This window comes from Rana temporaria, chromosome 2 (genome assembly GCF_905171775.1).
Source record: "Rana temporaria chromosome 2, aRanTem1.1, whole genome shotgun sequence".
Lineage (NCBI taxonomy): Eukaryota > Metazoa > Chordata > Amphibia > Anura > Ranidae > Rana > Rana temporaria.
In genome coordinates, this window is record NC_053490.1 from 60,710,829 (window position 1) to 60,730,118 (window position 19,290).

Genomic DNA, 19,290 nt, shown 5'->3' on the forward strand with positions numbered 1-19,290 from the left:
GCACCGTCGATATACGTCCACAAGGTGGCTCTGCTGGGCGAGAGCACGTAATATGATGCACCCACCGCTCGCCCCCGACTCCCGTGCGTGTGCCTGGCGGGCGCGATCGCCGCCGGGCACACGCGATCGCTCGTTACAGAGCGGAGACCGGGAGCTGTGTGTGTAAACACACAGCTCCCGGTCCTGTCAGCAGGGGAAATGCTGATCTTCGGTTCATACAATGTATGAACCGAGGATCAGTGTTTCCCCTAGTGAGGCCACCCCCCCCCCCACAGTAAGAACACACCCAGGCATACTTAACCCCTTCCCCACCCCCTAGTGTTAACCCCTTCACTGCCAGTGGCATTTTTATAGTAATCTAATGCATTTTTATAGCACTGATCGCTATAAAAATGCCAATGGTCCCAAAAATGTGTCAAAAGTGTCCGAAGTGTCCGCCATAATGTCGCAATACCGAAAAAAAAAATCGCTGATCGCCGCCATTACTAGTAAAAAAAATATAATAAAAATGACATAAAAATACCCCCTATTTTGTAAACGCTATAACTTTTGCGCAAACCAATCAAACGCTTATTGCGATTTTTTTTTACGAAAAATATGTAGAAGAAAACGTATCGGCCTAAACTGAGGAAAAAAAATGTTTTTTTTATATATTTTTGGGGGATATTTATTATAGCAAAATATAAAAAATATTAATTTTTTTCAAAATTGGCTCTCTATTTTTGTTTATAGCGCAAAAACTAAAAACCGCAGAGGTGATCAAATACCACCAAAAGTAAGCTCTATTTGTGGGAAAAAAAGGACGCCAATTTTGTTTGGGAGCCACGTCGCACGACCGCGCAATTGTCAGTTAAAGCGACGCAGTCCCGAATCGCAAAAAGTACTCTGGTCTTTGGGCAGCAATATGGTCCGGGGGGTAAGTGGTTAAAAGTAGAAGCTCTGCTTAGCCTTATTTGACGCCTTTTCCCTCTCTGGTGCCACATTTGGCTGGATTTGGCTATAGCGGCTAGCCAAAATCAAAGTCTTCTCCCGGCAGAGAAGGCTTGTTTGTTTGGATTTAGTCCCCTGGCAGAAAGATCTCACCAGTCAAAAAGCAATGTGACAGACAGATCTTCAATTGAATTTACAACATTTCTGGGTAAGGGCAGGTTCACACTGCCGCAACTTGTCATGCAATAAAGTCGCATGACAAGTCGCTTCCCATTAATGGCAATGGAACCATTCTAAATCGGTGCGACTCAAGTCACTCAGACTTAGAAAAAGGTTCTTGCTCTACTTTGGGGTGACAACATTACGACTTGCACTGACTTCTGTTAACCACTTGCCTACCAGGCACTTACACCCCCTTCCTGCCCAAGCCATTTTTTCAGCGCTGTCGCATTTTGAATGACAATTGCGCGGCCATGTAACACTGTACCCAAACCAGTTTTTGATAATTTTCTTCACACAAATAGAGCTTTCTTTTGGTGGTATTTAACCATTGCTGGGTTTTTTATAAAAAAGAAAAAGAAAAGACCAAAAATGTTGAAAAAAAAACAAACATGTTTTTTTACTCGGTTACAAAATTTACTGACAGAAAGAAAGTAATTTTTTGCCTTCACTGATGTGCGCTGATGAGGCGGCACTGATAGGCTGGGCTAGTGGGCATTGATGAGGTGGCACTAATGGTCACTGATGAGGCGACACTTATGGGCACTGATTAGGCAGCACTAATATGCCACACTTAAGGGGACTGATAGGTGGCATTGATGAGCACTGATAGGCGGCACTGATGGGCACTGTTAGGGCACTAATAGGCGGCATGGATAGACAGTACTGATGGGCACTGATGGCCATTGATGAGTGGCACTGATGGCCATTGATTGACAGCAGTGATGGGCATTGATGGGGCAGCACTGATAGGCGTCACTGATAGCCAGCATTGACTGACATTGCTAATGGGCACTGATTGGTGGCACTTGTGGGCTGTGGTGGGCACTGATTGGTGCCACTGGTGGGCACTGATGGGCAATGGCGGGTGCTGATTTGTGACACTTAAATTGACATACTGTAATCAGGGCACTGATTACATTCCTACATGTCCCCCTGTGAGGAGATGCCGCAGATCGGCTCTCCTCTCCTCACACTCTGTCAGTGTGAGGCGAGGAGAGCCGATTACTGACATCTCCGTATTTACATGCGACGGCTGTCGATCACACCTCATTTGACGGCGGGTGGGTGGCAAGCAGTTAAAGAATTTGTATGCAAGTTGCGATAAAGTCACACAGGGATGTCGGCTTCAAAGTCACGAGACTGATGCCACACTGGTGTTAACTGGCACCAAACTGGACCATCACATGCTCCAGTCCAGTATTTTAAAAAGATGGCAAATACTTTCCACCATTTTTTTTTTGTTTGTTTACAAACCATCATCTTATTCTAAAGACACTGCTCAAAAGACATTTTTTTTAAACAAGATTATCTGACCAAAGATGAATTTTATTGACTAGAAAAAAAAAATACCTTGCCAAAGTAATGCGGAAACTTGTTATGGTCTTCAATAACATGTGCAAATCCTCCTTGTAGTCCAAAATCCACTGAAAAATATGGCAAACCTTTAGGAACCTTAAAAAAGAAAAGAATAAAACTTAGTGTCACTATTAATGACAGCACTGATGCATTCAGAACTTTGCACAGGAGTAAAAGACATGGCCTTGCATTCACTAAGGCCCGATTCACAAATTTGCATTGTTTGTGCTTTCTGCAGATTTGCACTACAGAACGTGTTCCATAGGAAACCATTTGGTGTGGCCCTGCATACAAACCAATCACTTTGCAGGTTTTTTTTGTTGTCAAGGATTAAGTGAACAAACTGAATTAGAAGCCGATTGGCTACAATGCACAGCTGCACAAGATTTTGCACTCTCCAGTGTTAGTAAATAAACCTCATAGTGTTTACTTCTATACACTGTTACGTCTATGACCTGCAAGAATCTCTATGGTGAGCATAAGTTGTAATTCACACAAATGTACAGTGCCTTGAAAAAGTATTCACACCCTTTGAAATATTCCACATTTTGTCATGTTACAACCAAAAACATAAATGTATTTTATTGGGATTTTATGTGATAGACCAACACAACGTGGCACAGAATTGTGAGGTGGAAGGAAAATGATAAATGGTTTTCCAATTTTTGTTTACAAATGAATATGTGAAAAGTGTGGTGTACATTTGTATTCTGCCCCCCTGAGTCAATACTTTGTAGAGCCTCCTTTTGCTGCAATTAGAGCTGCAAGTCTTTTTGGGATTGTCTCTACCAGCTTTGCACATCTAGAGAGTGACATGTTTGCCCATTCTTCTTTAAAAAATAGCTCAAGCTCTGTCAGATTGGATGGAAGAACGTCTGAACAGAAATGTTGACTGGGCCATCCTAGCACATGACTATGGTTTGATCTAAACCACATATGTAAAAACACAAGGCCCAAATGCCGAATCCAGCCCTCCAGGCCATTTCCTGTGTCCCTCACACCTCCTCCATGCCCCCATCTTGCTTCAACAGTTGGCAGCAGAGAGGAAGACGGAACCTGCAATTCTCTTTTCAGCCACGGAGAGGACCCCCCCTAGCAGTTGGCAGTAAAGACTAGAACATAACTCCTCCTAGAGACTCTGCACCTCTCTGTGAAGCTGAAGCACCCCTTCGTCTCTGCCTCTCCTGGTCTTAGCATTCAGCAGACTCCAGGCCTCCTCCAGACCCTGCACTTTCCTTCAATGGACTCACTTCTGATGGTGGGGGGGACTCTTGACATCTGATGTAAAGGTAGGGGTGCTCTGGGTATCTGCTTATTATTATGTTAAGAATAAAATTCTATGCCAGTTGAAAAGGAAGGTTGCACACCAGAACCATTATTGGAGACAGCAGAACCATGTTCTCTCTGAGAAGTCTCCAATAAAGTTGCTTGTAGATATTACCAGCGGTAAGCGACCCCACTTTTCAAACTTTCATCATCTGCTATGAGAGTGTGGGTGGACTTGCTGGTCTGCACCCGCCGTTCACGGCTTTATAGTCTTAAAGCCGAGTTCCACACAAAAATTGAACTTCTGCTTTAAGTGATGGTGACCCCCAGACATGCCACATTTGGCATGTAATTTTTTTTGAGGGGGGAGCGGATACCCTCTTTTTAGAGGCATCCAGCTCCTACTTTCTCCTGGGGCTCTGCAGCGCTGGCCTTTCCCCCCTTTCTCCCTCCCTGCGTAACACAAAAATTTGCAGAAAGTATACAAGATACACTGGTGTTGTGATCCACAAAGTGTACATAGCATGTGTCTTTCATGGAGGAACTGCACCAACATGTGTGCCGATGTACAGGAAGATGCATTAATAAAGGTGTGTTTCTTATGTCTATGTGCAACTGACCTAATGTTCTATTAAAATATTATAAACAATATATCCCATATGGCCAAAAGTTTGTTAACACCTGACCATCAATGTGAGCTTGTTGGACATGCAAATTCCAAAACCATGGGTGAGTTGGCCAACTTCTGTGGCTATAATATTATTATTATAATACAGGATTCATATAGCACCAACAGTTTACACACTGCTTTACAATATAAAGGGGGACAGTACATTTACAATACAGTTCAATGCAGAAGGAATAGGAGGGCCCTGCTAATGGAGCTTACAATCTAAAGGGAGGGGAAGGTGGTACAAAATGTAATAGCTGTAGGGTATGATCTGATGGAGGGGTTTCGGGTACAGTGCTTAGGTGGAGGTGGGGTAGGCTTCCCAAAATAATTGAGACACCAAACTTGGGGAGCACGTTAAAAGGGACCCAGGATCACCTCTGGTAGAAATTTGAGACGGTTGCCACCTATGGTTCGACCGTCCCGATGCTCTAAATTTGACAGAGTTGGCACCTTTTTCCCGTAAAGTCTATGGGAGACCTGTCATTACCAGTTTTTGGACAACAGCTCCCGAACCAAAAGGTGCCAGCCATCCATGATGACATTTTTGGGTCTTTTCTGACATTTCCCTGATTTTTAAGGGGGCCAGAGAGGACCGTTGATGGTACCTCTACACCGAGTTTGGGGTCTCTGGCCTTACTGGAAGGTTCTGTAACTGGAAAAGTCCACTTTGAACCATGTAGCTCCTGGACAGTGCACCGGAAAAAGCCTGGGAGGGCTAATTTGAATATTTCATTGGTTTCCTACAAAATGTTGTTTGTTTCTACGGGTGATGCTCAGATCACGGGACTCGTCCAAATGCTTGTGCAACTTCCCGGCTAGCCATGGGTGGTAAATATCATAGTCCAAAGTGCAGCGCTTAAAATAGTGATAAATATGTGATAGTCCAAATAACAACAAATTCCAATGAAGAGTGAAGATGAAAGTCTTCCACCAGACTTCAGGGTGCACAGAAGCAAAAGTTTTAATCTGTCGGCTCGCTTAGGATCTTTGGCAACCTTGCCTGTCGTATATTTCCTTCTGGCCCTCTGGCCTCATCTTTATATAAAGGGCAGCGTGACAGCTCAGTGGCCCATAGGGCGCTGGGATTCTGGTGCCCACTTCCAGAAGGTTACCATCTGCATGGAATCTGTAGTCTCTCTGCACCTTTTCCTGGGTGGACTCTTAATGGTTGAGCTTTCTCCCAGTATATATAGACACTTCATTTAGCCTAAATTAAAGGCTGACTAAAAATGTCCAAAACAGGGTTCACGCCGAACCGAAGGGACAGGCGGAACCTAGACCGGTCTCGGAAGGTGGACATGGCAACTTGGTCTTCGCTCAAGCTAACCCGTCAAATGAGCTTCACAACAGAAACAAATTCAAAAATCTTTGGAAGCCGACAATTGGAGGCTGCAGGAATCCCCCTCAATAGATTCACGCCCCAAGTTTTAGGTCCTGGGAACCCATGGTTCACCCATATTGGGGTTCCAAAGTCACCGGACAGTGACCGGGAAGCCATCAGCATTTAACACTGGCATCTATGGGAAAAATTGGTCAGCCTGGTAAAGCACTGTTCCCAAACCATAGGTGACAGGGACATCAAACTCGGGGAACACCGAAAGGGGACCACCTCTGGTAGAAATTTGGAGTGGCTGCCACCTATTCTACCGTATCGTTGAGCCAAAGTTACCTGGTCTGGGTGGCACCATTTTCCTAAACAGGTCAATTGAAGCTCCCTCATGGAGTCATTTAACATCGGCGTCTATGAGAAATCTTAGTCAGCTTGACATGGCACTGCTCCCGAGCCATAAGTGACAGGGACACCAAACACGTTAAGGGGACCAAAGACTATGACATTGTAGATTACCTAGGCAAAATGGGCCAACCCCAAAATATGGATATGTTGTAGTCCTGGGTCCCCTTTACGTGCTCCCCAAGTTTGGTGTCCCTGTCGCTTATGGTTCAGGAGCAGTGCCTGTCAAGCTGACCAAGACTTCCCATAGACACCAATGTTAAAAACATCAATTTCGCAGTAGCTCCTCTCTATGTGTGAATGCGCCGAATCGTTGATTGAGGAATTTGACATGCAAATTCCTGAGTGCACCGATATCAGCGCTGAAGTAATATCGATGACGCACTGCAAATGCGCAGATTTACAATGCCACGTCACATGAAGTGACGTGGGTTAGAAATTTTGTCCAAACACAGGCAGGTTTGCTTGGCTGAGAAAGCCCCTCCTCTCCTCCTGGGATGTATGACATAATTTGTGTATGGTCATGGGAACCTGGAAGTAACTAAAGAAATGTAAAAAAATCTAAATCTAATATACTTTCCTAATACTAGCAGCATAAGGATTAAAAAATAGTCAATGTTGATTGAGAGACCGAGCGTGTTCCACTTTAAAAGACAGAATAAATGACAATCAAACTACTGTATTTGCTGGCGTATAAGACTACATTTTACACTTAAAAAAAATGACCAAAAAGCAGGGGTCGTCTTATATGCCGGGTCAGCTGCTCAGATGCCTGCTGGATGTGCGGTAATACTGTATGTAGCTTTGGATACATACAGTATCTACCGCTTAGCCAATCCTGGTGAGCGGTGTATTCAAATGAATACAGAGCCTGCTCGGATTGGCTTTGAGAGTCAGAGAGGCATGGGATGATAATGTTACAGCCTCTGCCAATTCGAGCAGGCTTTGTATTCATTAATAGAATACATCGCTCGCCGTGATTGGCTCCAGCTCCAGCAAGAATGAAGAAGAATATGGCTTCAAGAAGGAAGAAATATGAAGCGTCGGAAGGAGGGTCGTCTTATACAATGAGTACAGGCAAAAAATCTTAAAAAAAATGTAAAATTAGGGGGTCGTCTTATACACCGGCAAATACTGAAAATTAGCCATATGGCATTGATAGAAATAGATCTAAACCATAAACTCAGTGAGACCAGGATTGAGCAGATAAAATAAAGAGCACATCTACCTGCAATACACATCCTGTATACCATTAACACTGATTTTCATTTCAAGATGGGAAAACTAAAATAAAAAAATTGCAGGTGACATATGAATGGAACTGAGAAAAGCCACAAAAAATGTCAGGCGAGGGTTGAAGAGGTCCTTCAACTTAGCCAGGCGAAGAATAAATGGAAATATAAAAAAGCACCGTTTTAGCTGGCACATGGGAATGTATTTCACTCTTCCTTAATAAGCCACGCTGGATTTTTTCCTTTTATGTTATTTATAGTGAAAAGAAGAGATCAAAGCAAAGACCTGGGATAAGGACCTTTGGTGTGGAAGACTTCAGCTTGTACAGTCTATAAATACATCTTTTTGATCATTAGAGACTTGTGTGCTGTGTGATGCCTTAAGACCTGACTACGGTGACGACAAATTAATTTATTGCAGAGGGAAAAACGTATTCATACTCCTTGATATTTTCCACATTTTGACATGTTACAATCAAAAATATAAATGTATTTTATTGGGATTTTATGTGATAAACCAACACCAAGTTGCACATAATTGTGAAAATTATTTTAACAAATATGTGAAAAGTGTGGTGTACGTACTTTGTAGAACCACCTTTCGCTGCAATTACAGCTGCAAGTCATTTTAGCGATGTCTCTACCAGCTTTGCACATCTAGAAAGCGACATTTTTGCCCATTCTTCTTTGCAAAATCGCTCAAGCTCTGTCTGATTGGATGGGGAGCGTCTGAACAGCAATTTTCAAGTCTTGCCACAGATTCTCAATTGGATTTAGGTCTGGACTTTGACTGGGCCATTATAACAAATGAATATGCTTTGATCTAAACCATTCCACTGTAGCTCTGGCGGAATGTTGAGGGTCGTTGTCCTGCTGGAAGGTGAACCTCCGCCCCAGTCTCAAGTCTTTTGCAGACTAACAGGTTTTCTTTTCTTCTAGTATTTGGCTCCATCCATCTTCCTATAAACTCTGACCAGCTTCCCTATCCCTGCTGAAAAAAACATCCCCACAACACGATGCTGCCACCACCATGTTTCACAGTGGGGATGGTGTGTTCAGGGTGAGGTGCAGTGTTAGTTTCCGCACCACACATAGCATTTTACTTTTTAGGCCAAAAAGTTCAATTTTGGCCTCATGTTACCAGAGCACCTTCTTCTACATGTTTTCTGTGTGTGTCCCCCCTCCCCCCCATATGGCTTCTCTCAAACTGCAAAAGGACTTCTTATGGCTTTCTTTCAACAATGGCTTTCTTCTTACCATCCTTTCATAAAGACCAGATTTGTGGAGTGTACAACTAATAGTTGTCTTGTGGACAGATTCTACCACCTGAGCTGTGGATCTCTGCGGCTCCTCCAGAGTTACCATGGGCCTCTTGGCTGCTTCTCCGATTAATGATCTCCTTGCCCGGCCTGTCAGTTTAGGTAGACAGCCATGTCTTGGTAGGTTTGCAGTTGTGCCATACTCTTTCTTTTTTATAACCTAACCCCGCTTTAAACTTCTCCACAACTTTATCCCTGACCTGTCTGGTGTGTTCCTTGGCCTTCATGATGCTGTTTGTTCACCAAGTTTCTCTAATAATCCTTTGAGGGCTTCACAGAACAGCACTATTTATGTGCCACTTTGTGTTGGTCTATCACATAAAACTCCTATAAAATACATTTAAGTTTTTGGTTGTAACGTAACAAAATGTGGAAAATTTCAAGAGATATACAGTAAAATGCCCCCCAATATCTATGCGAAAAACTAAAAGCTCACAACACCAATCGCATTCTGCGACCCACTAATCAAAATCTACTCCAGATACCCGAAACCAGATACAAATCCAAAGGAGAACGAAGATTTGCGGTCCAAGGACCCAGACTATGGAACGCTCTACCAACTAACATCCGGTTGGAGGAAGACCACCTGTCCTTCAGGAGAAAGATCAAGACCCATCTCTTCTGAGGGCCCAGGGAATGGATACCAAGCGCCCAGAGGCGATTCAGTTCGCATGTGTTGCGCTATATAAGTTTCTCACTCACTCACTAAAACCTTGGTTTGAGAGCGTTTTGCAAGACACGCAAACATTTTTAATCAATTTTGACTTGATATACAAGCGATGTCTTGATATAAGAGTAGCATCATGTCACAACTGAGTATAAAAGAGAAGAGAGGCTTCTCCAAGTGTTTCAATATGGTTACATTTAACAAAGGTACAACATTTAGAAACTCACATGGTTGATGATTAAAACAGGCACATCTAAGTATGCAGGCATTCGGGGGGAAAAGCTGTCCACATAGACCATGCTCCTCACCGCCATTGACGTTGTCCCTTCCACGAGTGGTTCAAGCCTTGCTTTCACATCGTTCTACTGCAGGGCAGTCTTCCCGGTCACGATTGCAGAGTAATAGCGGTGAGGACGATGGTTTATGTGGATCGCTTTACCCCGGATGCCTGCATACTTACATGGTTGAAGATTAAAAGAGGCACATCTGAGTTGTTAAATATTGTACCTTCATTAAATGTAACCATATTGCTACACTTCGAGGCTCCTCTCTTCTCTTTTATATTCTGTAGATCCTGCTGGATTTTGCTTCTAATCCCCTTGGGGAGGCTTTCATTTTTGGATGGACATTTTACAGTTACACAACTTATCACATCGCTATAATCTTTTTATATGGACTATAAACTGAAGACTTATGAATAAATGGTTGAGGAACAAATCATTTGAGTTTCCATTATTTCCTATGGAAAAATTTGCTTTGATATATAAGTGCTTTGAAATACAAGCATGCTTCCGGAATGAATTATGCTCGCAATCCAAGGTTTTACTGTAATTACTTTTTCAAGGCACTGTATGTGTACATGAAAGGATGATTGTCTGTGGACAGCTGGACAGGGTGACGATGGCAGCATCAGGTACCTCTCCAGGCAGACTGCTACTTTCCCCTAAAGCATTAATTGAACAGGCATAAAAATCGACAGTCTAATCGACTATTTCCAAATTCAACTGGTGGCGATTTACACCAATGACATAAATATGTACGCTAGGATGAGCTTAATGTACATTTTGAACCAGTTAAGGACCACCCTATAGCAGATACACTGCTACAGGGCAGCCCTCCTGTGCAGAAACGCGTGTATATATACGCGATTCTGCAGCTCTGCCTAGGGGGCGCTGGGCCACTTCTGCTGTGCTTACTCAGCAGAAGCCGATTTGCGGGTGCCGGGCAGAGGATATCCGCTGGCACCTGCTGATCATTGGGCAGAGACACAGAATCGAGCTCTGCCTATGTAAACAAGGCAGAGCTCCATTCTGACAGGGGGAAGGGATGGATTTTGTGTCCCTGCAAAGAATAAAATCCATCACTTCTCTTGGTAAAAGCCACCACACTGTTTACACAAAAACACTGGCTAGGCACAGAATTAACCCTTTGATCGTCCTAGATAACCAATTCCCAGCCAGTGTCATTAGTACTGATCACTGTATTAGTGTCACTGGCTTCCACAAAGTGTAAGTGTCAGATTATTCACCGCAATATCGCAGTCCCATATAAGTTGCTGATCACCACCACTACAAATATATATAAATAAATATAAATCCAGTATATATCCCATATAACACAAAACAGTCCAATCACCATTGTGCATTTGCCCTGCAAGTACTATGCGTTGCGTTACCACATTGCATAAGTGTGACTTGGGGGTTACTGAAATGGGAGGGGGGGTAATTTAAAATGAACTATATGGAAAGTACAGTTATCCTTTAATAAAGTAGAACTTGCATAAACCTAATCTTGACTGGTTTTGAGTACTCCGCTGTTGTTAGAACACAAGAAAAGCTATAGCAAAGAGAAAAGCTGGAAATGTAAAACCGCAAAATATTAAAAGGAGAATCAATTGAAAATGAAATACAGGAAAGGCTGCCTATGTGGGACTAGGACATTAAAGGAGACATCTGAAATGTCAGACAGAGTCTATGGCTGAAGGGTATGGGGAACAAGATGTGTCATTAGAGGGAAGTTAGTCTACAGGCAGCATGACCTCCGCAGACCGGGCCTGAGAGTGCATGGTGGATAGAGAGAGACGGAACAGAGACTACAGAGGATGAATGTCAGGACATTTCAGACTGATCACACTGTAGATGATGTATAATAGAACACATTAATCTCCCACCTAAAGTGGATCAGATCTGATACAATCTCATTTTAGAAAACGATAGAGAATTTAATCCCCGCTTCACTAAAAGTTCAGATAAATTGAAATGTGAGACAATTTCAGATACAGATTAGTACCTACATCTTTGGATGTGTAATAAAACATGAGGTTAGCCAGCAGGAATGTAAAAAGACACAAACTTTTAACAACTTAGATGTATAAGTGTCAGATAGGGAGAATACAGTCTGTTAAAGGAACCCCTGCTGGCATTAATAAGCCACATAAAAAGGTAAGGTTTCTAATGTAGTAGATTGTAAGCTCCATGTCAGGGCCCTCCTAAGGCTCCATTCACATTGTAACGCCGCGTACGTGGCGTATTTTGCCGCGATTAGTTAACTTTTTTTTTTACAAAGAATTTACATTGATGTCTATGGCCGAACGCCAATGCCGCCTGAATAAAAATAGACATCAATGGAAATTCTCCCCTCCAGCGGCACGGGCGTCGCGCTTCAGGCGTTTTGTCGCCTAGGTGTGAATGAGGGCTAACCCTTCTGTATTGAACTGTATTGTAACTGTACTGTCTCCCTTTATAATGTAAAGTGCTGCGCAAACTGTCAATGCTATATAAACTCCTCATAAGAATAATAACGTGAGTTAAAGAGCAACACCGATGAAGAAATGAAATCACAAAGCTGTGTGTATATGTACAATAACACACTGAGCCCACTTTCTTGTTAGCAGGGTGTGTCACAGTGTGTAGAGCGGGGGTCTCCAAACTAAGGCCCACAAGCCACATTTTATCTGGCTGGAGTTTAGGGTCAGTGGTGAATACTCAATGTGCACAAATTGAGGATTTAGGTCAGCATAGTCTGCCTATGGTCTCCGCTTCTTCCCACCTCCAGAGTCTCCGGTAGGTTCCCTCCAGCACCCTAGTAACCAACGATGTGCTTGCTCTGGCATGCACAGGACGACGGAACTTCCGTCCAGACCTGCTATGCCTCTTAGCTCCCAACCGGCTGTTACAGAACTCCAAGTCTTACAGTGATAAAAGGGACCCTGATGTAAGGGAGGGGACTCTCTGATGGGGACCCTGATGTAATGGGGGGCCCTGATGTAAGGGAGGACTCGGATATGGACACTGACAGTAGTGGGGTGGGCTTCTTATGGGGACACTGATGTTAGGGAGGGCACTCTGATGGGGACCCTGGTGTACTTTAACTCCTTGCCAACCAGCCGCCACAGTTTTAATGTGCCAGAATGACGCGGCTGGGCGAAGCGACGTTACCTTAACGCCCGCCGCATGTCTATATACGTCCGCAAAATGGCACGGACAGGCAGATGGGCGTATATATACGTCCCTGCCTTCTAGCGGGTGGGGGGTCCGATCGGGACCCCCCCGCGCTGCGTGCGGATTCCCTCGGGGAGCGATCCGGGGAGACGGCGCGGCTATTCGTTTATAGCCGCCCCCTCGCGATCGAAAATAGGTAGAAGAATACGTATCGGCCTAAACTGAGGAAAAAAATAAATTTTATATATGTTTTGGGGGGATATTTATTATAGCAAAAAGTAAAAAATATTGAATTTTTTTCAAAATTGTCGCTCTCTGTTTATAGCGCAAAAAATAAAAACCGCAGAGGTGATCAAATACCACCAAAAGAAAGCTCTATTTGTGGGGGAAAAAGGACGCCAATTTTGTGGATGTCGGCGGATGTTGACCATGCATACTAAATATTATGCGCATCCCTTGGCTGATGCAAGTTGGCCACCACTGACTTCATTGATTCAAGATCATTTAGAGAATGAAGAATACTGGCAAAACCTGGAATTTAGAAAGTAGAGTATTCAAATGACAAGGATGAAGATTAGCAGCAATGCTGTATCCTGTATATCAGTGTACATACAAAAATGGCATGCTTGACTGAATACCTCCAAGTCTACCTTGAATTTGATGATCAGACAGATGTACTCTACTTACCGATCGCCGAACATCCTTTGTTGAAAGATCAATCAGCTTCTTATTCATAGACCATTCTTCATCAGATTCCATGATTGCTTTCTGTACCCAAAATATAAGCAAACAGTACATATCTGTAAGTTCAAAGTTACATCTCTGCTTCATGTTTTGTAATTCTCAGATTCCAATTCCCCCAAATCAAAAGCACATCAAAAGGACTGCAAAGTGAAGCTCCAAGCAAAGAACAAAAACAAAAACTTGAATATCCAGAGCTGGCCATATATTTATGAAGGCTTTTGGATGTTTAGATAAAAAGCACTGAAAGACTATTACCCCAACTGAGCAGGACATACAGTACATATGCACACGAGGGAGCATACAACTCCTGTGCTGCTCTTCTTTTACAGTGACAAGCCATCGGCTTAAATACCAAACATGGCTAATAAGCCTCCCCTACACTCTCTCAAGGCATAACTAGAGATTTACAAAACAGAATTCTCTAACACAGCCCAGCCACATCATCAATCTGCAGGCAAGAGAAACCCTTCTTGGGTGACAAGCGTTTGGGGCACAGGTGTAATAAACATCTCTTGCCTCCATATCACCTGGCTTGGGTGCAGGACTGAGCTGTCAGACTGACATGAGGAGTGTGTGGCACAACCTGGGTAAATAGCAGAGCTTTGCTGTCAGTGTGTGCGTCACCCAACTCTACAAACAAAGCGCAAAGGAGGGCTGTCGAAATGACAGCAGAGCTTTGTCGATTACACAGGGCTCTTCCTGTGTAATCTATAAGACTGAGCTGCCAGTTTGTCAGGTAAGTTTATACACATGCTTATATTCCAACCTTTCCACCCTTAATATTTAGCAAGTTTACAATGAGTTAAGGGTCACATTAAAGTGGTTATAAAGGCTCAAGGTTTTTTGTTTACCTTAATGCATTCTATGCATTAAAGTGGTTCCAAGGGTAGGTTTTATGATCTTAATGCATATGCGTTAAGATAAAAAATCTTCTGTGTGCAGCAGCCCCCCCAATACTTACCCCCATCTTGACCCTGGATGTCTGAGACACACAGCAGATGCCACTGGCTCCCACTGCTGTCAACCAAAGTCAGTGAGCCAATGAGGAGAAAGAGGGGGAGATGTTAAGCAGCAACTTTGTGTCTCACTGGAAACACAGAGCAGCGGCTAGGGTGCCTCCATAGTAAGCTGCTTGCTGTGGGGGCACTCGGCAGGAGGGAGGGGCTAGGAGTGCGAGGGACCCAAGAAGAACAGGATCTGGGCTGGCGTGTGCAAAACCACTGCAAAGAGCAGGTAAGTATAACATTTTTTGTTTGTTAAAAATAACAAACGACTTTAGTATCACTTTATAGTAAAAAACCTTCTGGGTGGCAGCTTCCACCCCCCCCCCAACCCCCTTCTATACTTACGAGTCTAATCTCAATCCAGCAATGTGCCCGAAAGCATCTCTTCTGGGTCTCTCTCTCCTCACTGGTTCACACAGCAGTGGGAGCTATTGTCAATCACAGCCAGTGAGCCAATTAGAAGAGAATGTGGGACAGTGATGAGCCGAGCATGTAAATGGACACAAAGGGCGAGGCTCAGGAGCGGGCCTGCTTAGGTTCCCCCATAGCAAGAGGCTTGCTATTGGGGGGACGCAACAGGGGGAGGAGCCACGGCCGCTGGAGGGGGACCCACAAAAGAAGAGGATCGGGATGCTTTATGCAAAACTGTTGTACGTTTGTTAAAAAAATAAATAAAAACTTTCCTTTAGAATCACTTTAAAGTATATCTAATTCCAAGAATACAAATTTTTTATTTTGCAAATGACTTGTCCTTAGAAGTGGACGCTGCATTTGTTTCTTGTTTTTACTCAGTTATCCCATCGGTGACATACAGTTGTGCTCATAAGTTTACATACCCTGGAATTTTTTTTGATTTCTTGGCCATTTTTTTGAGAATATGAATAACACAAAAACTTTTCCATCACTAATGGTTAGTGTTTGGCTGAAGCCATTTATTATCAATTAACTGTATTTACTCCTTTTAAATCATAATCACAACAGAAACTACCCAAATGACCCTGATCAAAAGTTTACATACCCCAGTTCTTAATATCATGTATTGCCCCTTTTACATCAATGACAACTTGAAATCTTTTATGGTATTTGTGGATGAGGCTCTTTATCTTCTCAGATGGTAAAGCTGCCCATTCCTCTTGTCAAAAAGACTCCAGTTCCTGTAAATTCTTGGGCTGTCTTGCATGAACTGCACGTTTGTGATCTCCCCAGAGTGGCTCAATGATATTGAGGTCAGGAGACTGAGATGGCCACTCCAGAACCTTCACTTCATTCTGCTGTAGACAATGAAAGGTTGACTTGGTCTTGTGTTTTGGATCATTGTCATATGCCTTTGTAGCTCACACATCTCCAAAACATCAGCGATCCACCTCCATGTTTCACAGTAGGAATGGTGTACCTTTCATCATAGGCCTTGTTGACTCAATTTTGTTCTCATCGCTCCAAATGACTTTGTGGCAGAAGGTTTGAGGCTTGTCTCTGTGCTGTTTGGTGTATTGTAAGTGGGATACTTTGTGGCATTTGCATAGTAATGGTTTTCTTCTGGCGACTCGAACCATGCAGCCCATCTTTCCTCAAGTGCCTCCTTATTGTGCATCTTGAAACAGACACACCACATATTTTCAGAGAGTCCTGTATTTCACCTGATATTATGTGTGGGGTTTTCTTTGCATCCTGAATAATTTTCCGGGCAGTTGTGGCTGAAATTTTAGTTGGTCTACCTGACCGTGGTTTGGTTTCAACAGAACTCCTCATTTTCCACTTCTTCATTAGAGTTTGAACACTGCTGATTGGCATTCTAAATTCCTTGAATATCTTTTTATATCCCTTTCCTGTTTTATACAGTTCAACTACCTTTTCCTGCAGATTCTTTAACAATTATTTTGCTTTCCCCAGGACTCAGAGTCCAGAAACTTTAGTGCAGCACTGGATACAAGATGCAAGGGCCTGTCACGAGTCCAGAAACTCATTGACCTTTTATACACACACACACACTAATTACAAGCAAACAGATGACAGGTGAGGATGGTTAACTTTAATAGCCATTCAAACTCCTTTGCGTCAACTTGCATGTGCATGTTATCAGGCCAAAATCACCAGGGTACGTAAACTTTTGATCAGGGTCATTTGGGTAGTTACTGTTGCGATTATGATTTAAAAAGAGTAAACCGATAATAAAAAGCTTCAGCCAAACACTAACCATGAGTGAAAGAAAAGTTTTTGTGTTCTCATTCATATTTTCTGAAAACTGGCCAAGAAATCAAATTCTGCCAGGGTATGTAAACTTATGAGCTCAACTGTACTTCCTGCCCTGGGGTGTCAATGCTCCCTTACTGTATTGCATTTATGGAGGCGAAGCGTTGTTGCCCAAACACAGGAACTACATTAGAATTACAGATCAACTGCCCCTTGTCATAATATAGAAGGAGGTGCTCTGTAGTTCGCATAGGTAACCTCGACAGGAAGAGAAGAGTGCTTGAGATAAAATTGCAGGAGGTGGAAAACAGGGCAGCACTGGATTTCTGGCAGGAATGACATAAATGTTATTTTTTTTGTTTTTGCATTTATTGAACTAATATAACAATATGTTATCAATAGTATATTTAGATCTGCTTTAATGACCCAGTGAGTGAAAACCAATACTGGGATTCTGCAACACATACATTTGACTCTTCACAAAATCTCCCCACTGAATGAGACTGACAAGTGAGCACAGAGATAACTGCAGACAACATGGAAGAAGGTGACAATTCCATAAACCTCTACCAGCATAACAAGCGCTGCGGCACAAGCAAAGACATCGGAGGCAGCAAGTGTCAAATATAAATGTAATGTCGACAAGTTTTGCCTAATGAAATCCTGCTGGGTTTCAGTGTCGTTCTGCTGAGCCACTTGTAGATGGAGGTCCTGTGTCAGTCGCTTATTCTGAGTTCCATTTCGCCTGGGCTGCTGAATACATTGAGATGTGATTTATGTGCGCAATATCCAGCCATGAATCTCTGATAATGAGTTTTTAGTTGGTCTGTAGGAAATCCGTCTGCGCTGAGAATTGTTGTCTGATTGAAAAGATGTGATCTTTAGCCTGCCTTTTTCGGGACTTCAGATGTAATTTTATTCCAGGCTCTGGTAAACTAAAGCGAGACTTTTCTGTGCTAAAGACTGAAAAAAGTTACCTTCTTGCTAACTGTTTTATATACTCTGGGAGAGCAAATAAATGAACATTTTAACAAAACGAATTCCATAAAAAAAGCAAGCAATGAAAAAGCCAAGCAGTACAAAAAATTATCCCACATTTCAACCTAACCTCCATTGGAATAAAGCAAACTGGTCAGAAACCTGGTCAAGTAAAACAGAGCTGGGGTAAAATATTCTTTTGGTGAGGTTGGCTTAAGTGAAAACCGCATGCCAAAATGATCAATAGATGTTATGGGCAGTTGAAGCTATATGCAACTTTTCTTCTAAAACCCAAGCTTAGCCCCAAACCCACAAACCCTTGTTTCCTTTAGGCCATGTGCACAGGGGAGGTACCACCCCTTAAAAGGTGATCCATGGCAGGACTGCTTTTTTTATAGGGTGGTAGAGCAGCAGTTGCCAGGCATTTAGGATTTCCTACCACCTCCTGCTTGCTTAAGACGACAAAACTGAAAGGGATTAGAACTCTCCCCTAGACTATTCAAAATGAAGAAAATGTGTCTTGCCTTTAGTTCCACTAACTTAAAGTGGTTGTAAACCTCAGACATGACATATGAACAAAGCATATCCCTCTATAGTGTGCAATTGCCTCAATTAAAAGGTACTAATGGATTGTACACACGATCCGAATATCGGACGAAAACTGTCCTCCGAGGAAGAATGGTATGATTTTCAGATCGTCTGTACACTACTTTTGAGAGCCGATCATGACAGTTCATCCAATAGTATTCGATCGGACAAGCACGAAAATGATCCTCGCACGATACCAGATCGTACGATTTTCGTTTAGTCAGTTTAGTTGTCGTCCGAAAATATAACACAAATACATTACAACACATGACATCACTTCCGATTTTGTTTTCCGTCGTACGAGAATTTGTGACTTTAGTAACCTATTCAATTTCTACTATTAAACAAAAAAAGTCGTACGATCTGTCGTATGATATTCGGATCGTGTGTAGTGTCATTTCTGTCTGCTGCTTCGTTCCTCTCCTATCAGCATGAATCATTTCTAACATGTTTTTCTGTCACCAGGAGAAAAATGGTGACAGGGAGGGAGCTCTAGTTGATTGACAGCCTCAGCTCTGTTTCTGTGTGCAGGGAGGTGTGTCTCTTTCCCCCCAATCAGCTCTCTAACCTCTCCTCACAGAGCTCTGCCAGTGTGCAACTTCAGCTCTCCACCCCCTTATTTCTGAACACTCAGACAAGCTTATAAAGTCAGCACTTGGAACGGATGTAGAGAAGACTGCATCTTATGTAGGAGGTTTTGTTTAACCACTTCCCGCCCGGCCTATGGCCGATTTACGTCCGGGAAGTGGTTATGAAATCCTGACAGGACGTTCTCGAACGTCCTGCAGGATTTCATGCCGCGCGCGCCCGTGGGGGCGCGCATCGCGGCGATCGGTGATGCGGGGTGTCAGTCTGACACCCTGCATCTCCGATCTCGGTAAAGAGCCTCCGGCGGAGACTCTTTACCACGTGATCAGCCGTGTCCAACCACGGCTGATCACGATGTAAA

At 43.2% G+C, this 19,290-nt stretch overlaps 1 protein-coding gene across 1 annotated transcript in view; it reads right to left on the bottom strand.

Annotated features, from left to right (window-relative positions):
- Positions 1 to 19,290, bottom strand: part of CWF19L2 (CWF19 like cell cycle control factor 2) — a 239,923-nt gene that overhangs the window by 8,652 nt on the left and 211,981 nt on the right. The window contains exons 16-17 of the mRNA XM_040340244.1: positions 13,525 to 13,605; positions 2,503 to 2,604 (exon numbers count right to left, since the gene is read on the bottom strand). Of these exons, the coding sequence (XP_040196178.1) occupies positions 2,503 to 2,604; positions 13,525 to 13,605 (183 nt within the window). The remainder of the gene's footprint in view (positions 1 to 2,502; positions 2,605 to 13,524; positions 13,606 to 19,290) is intronic.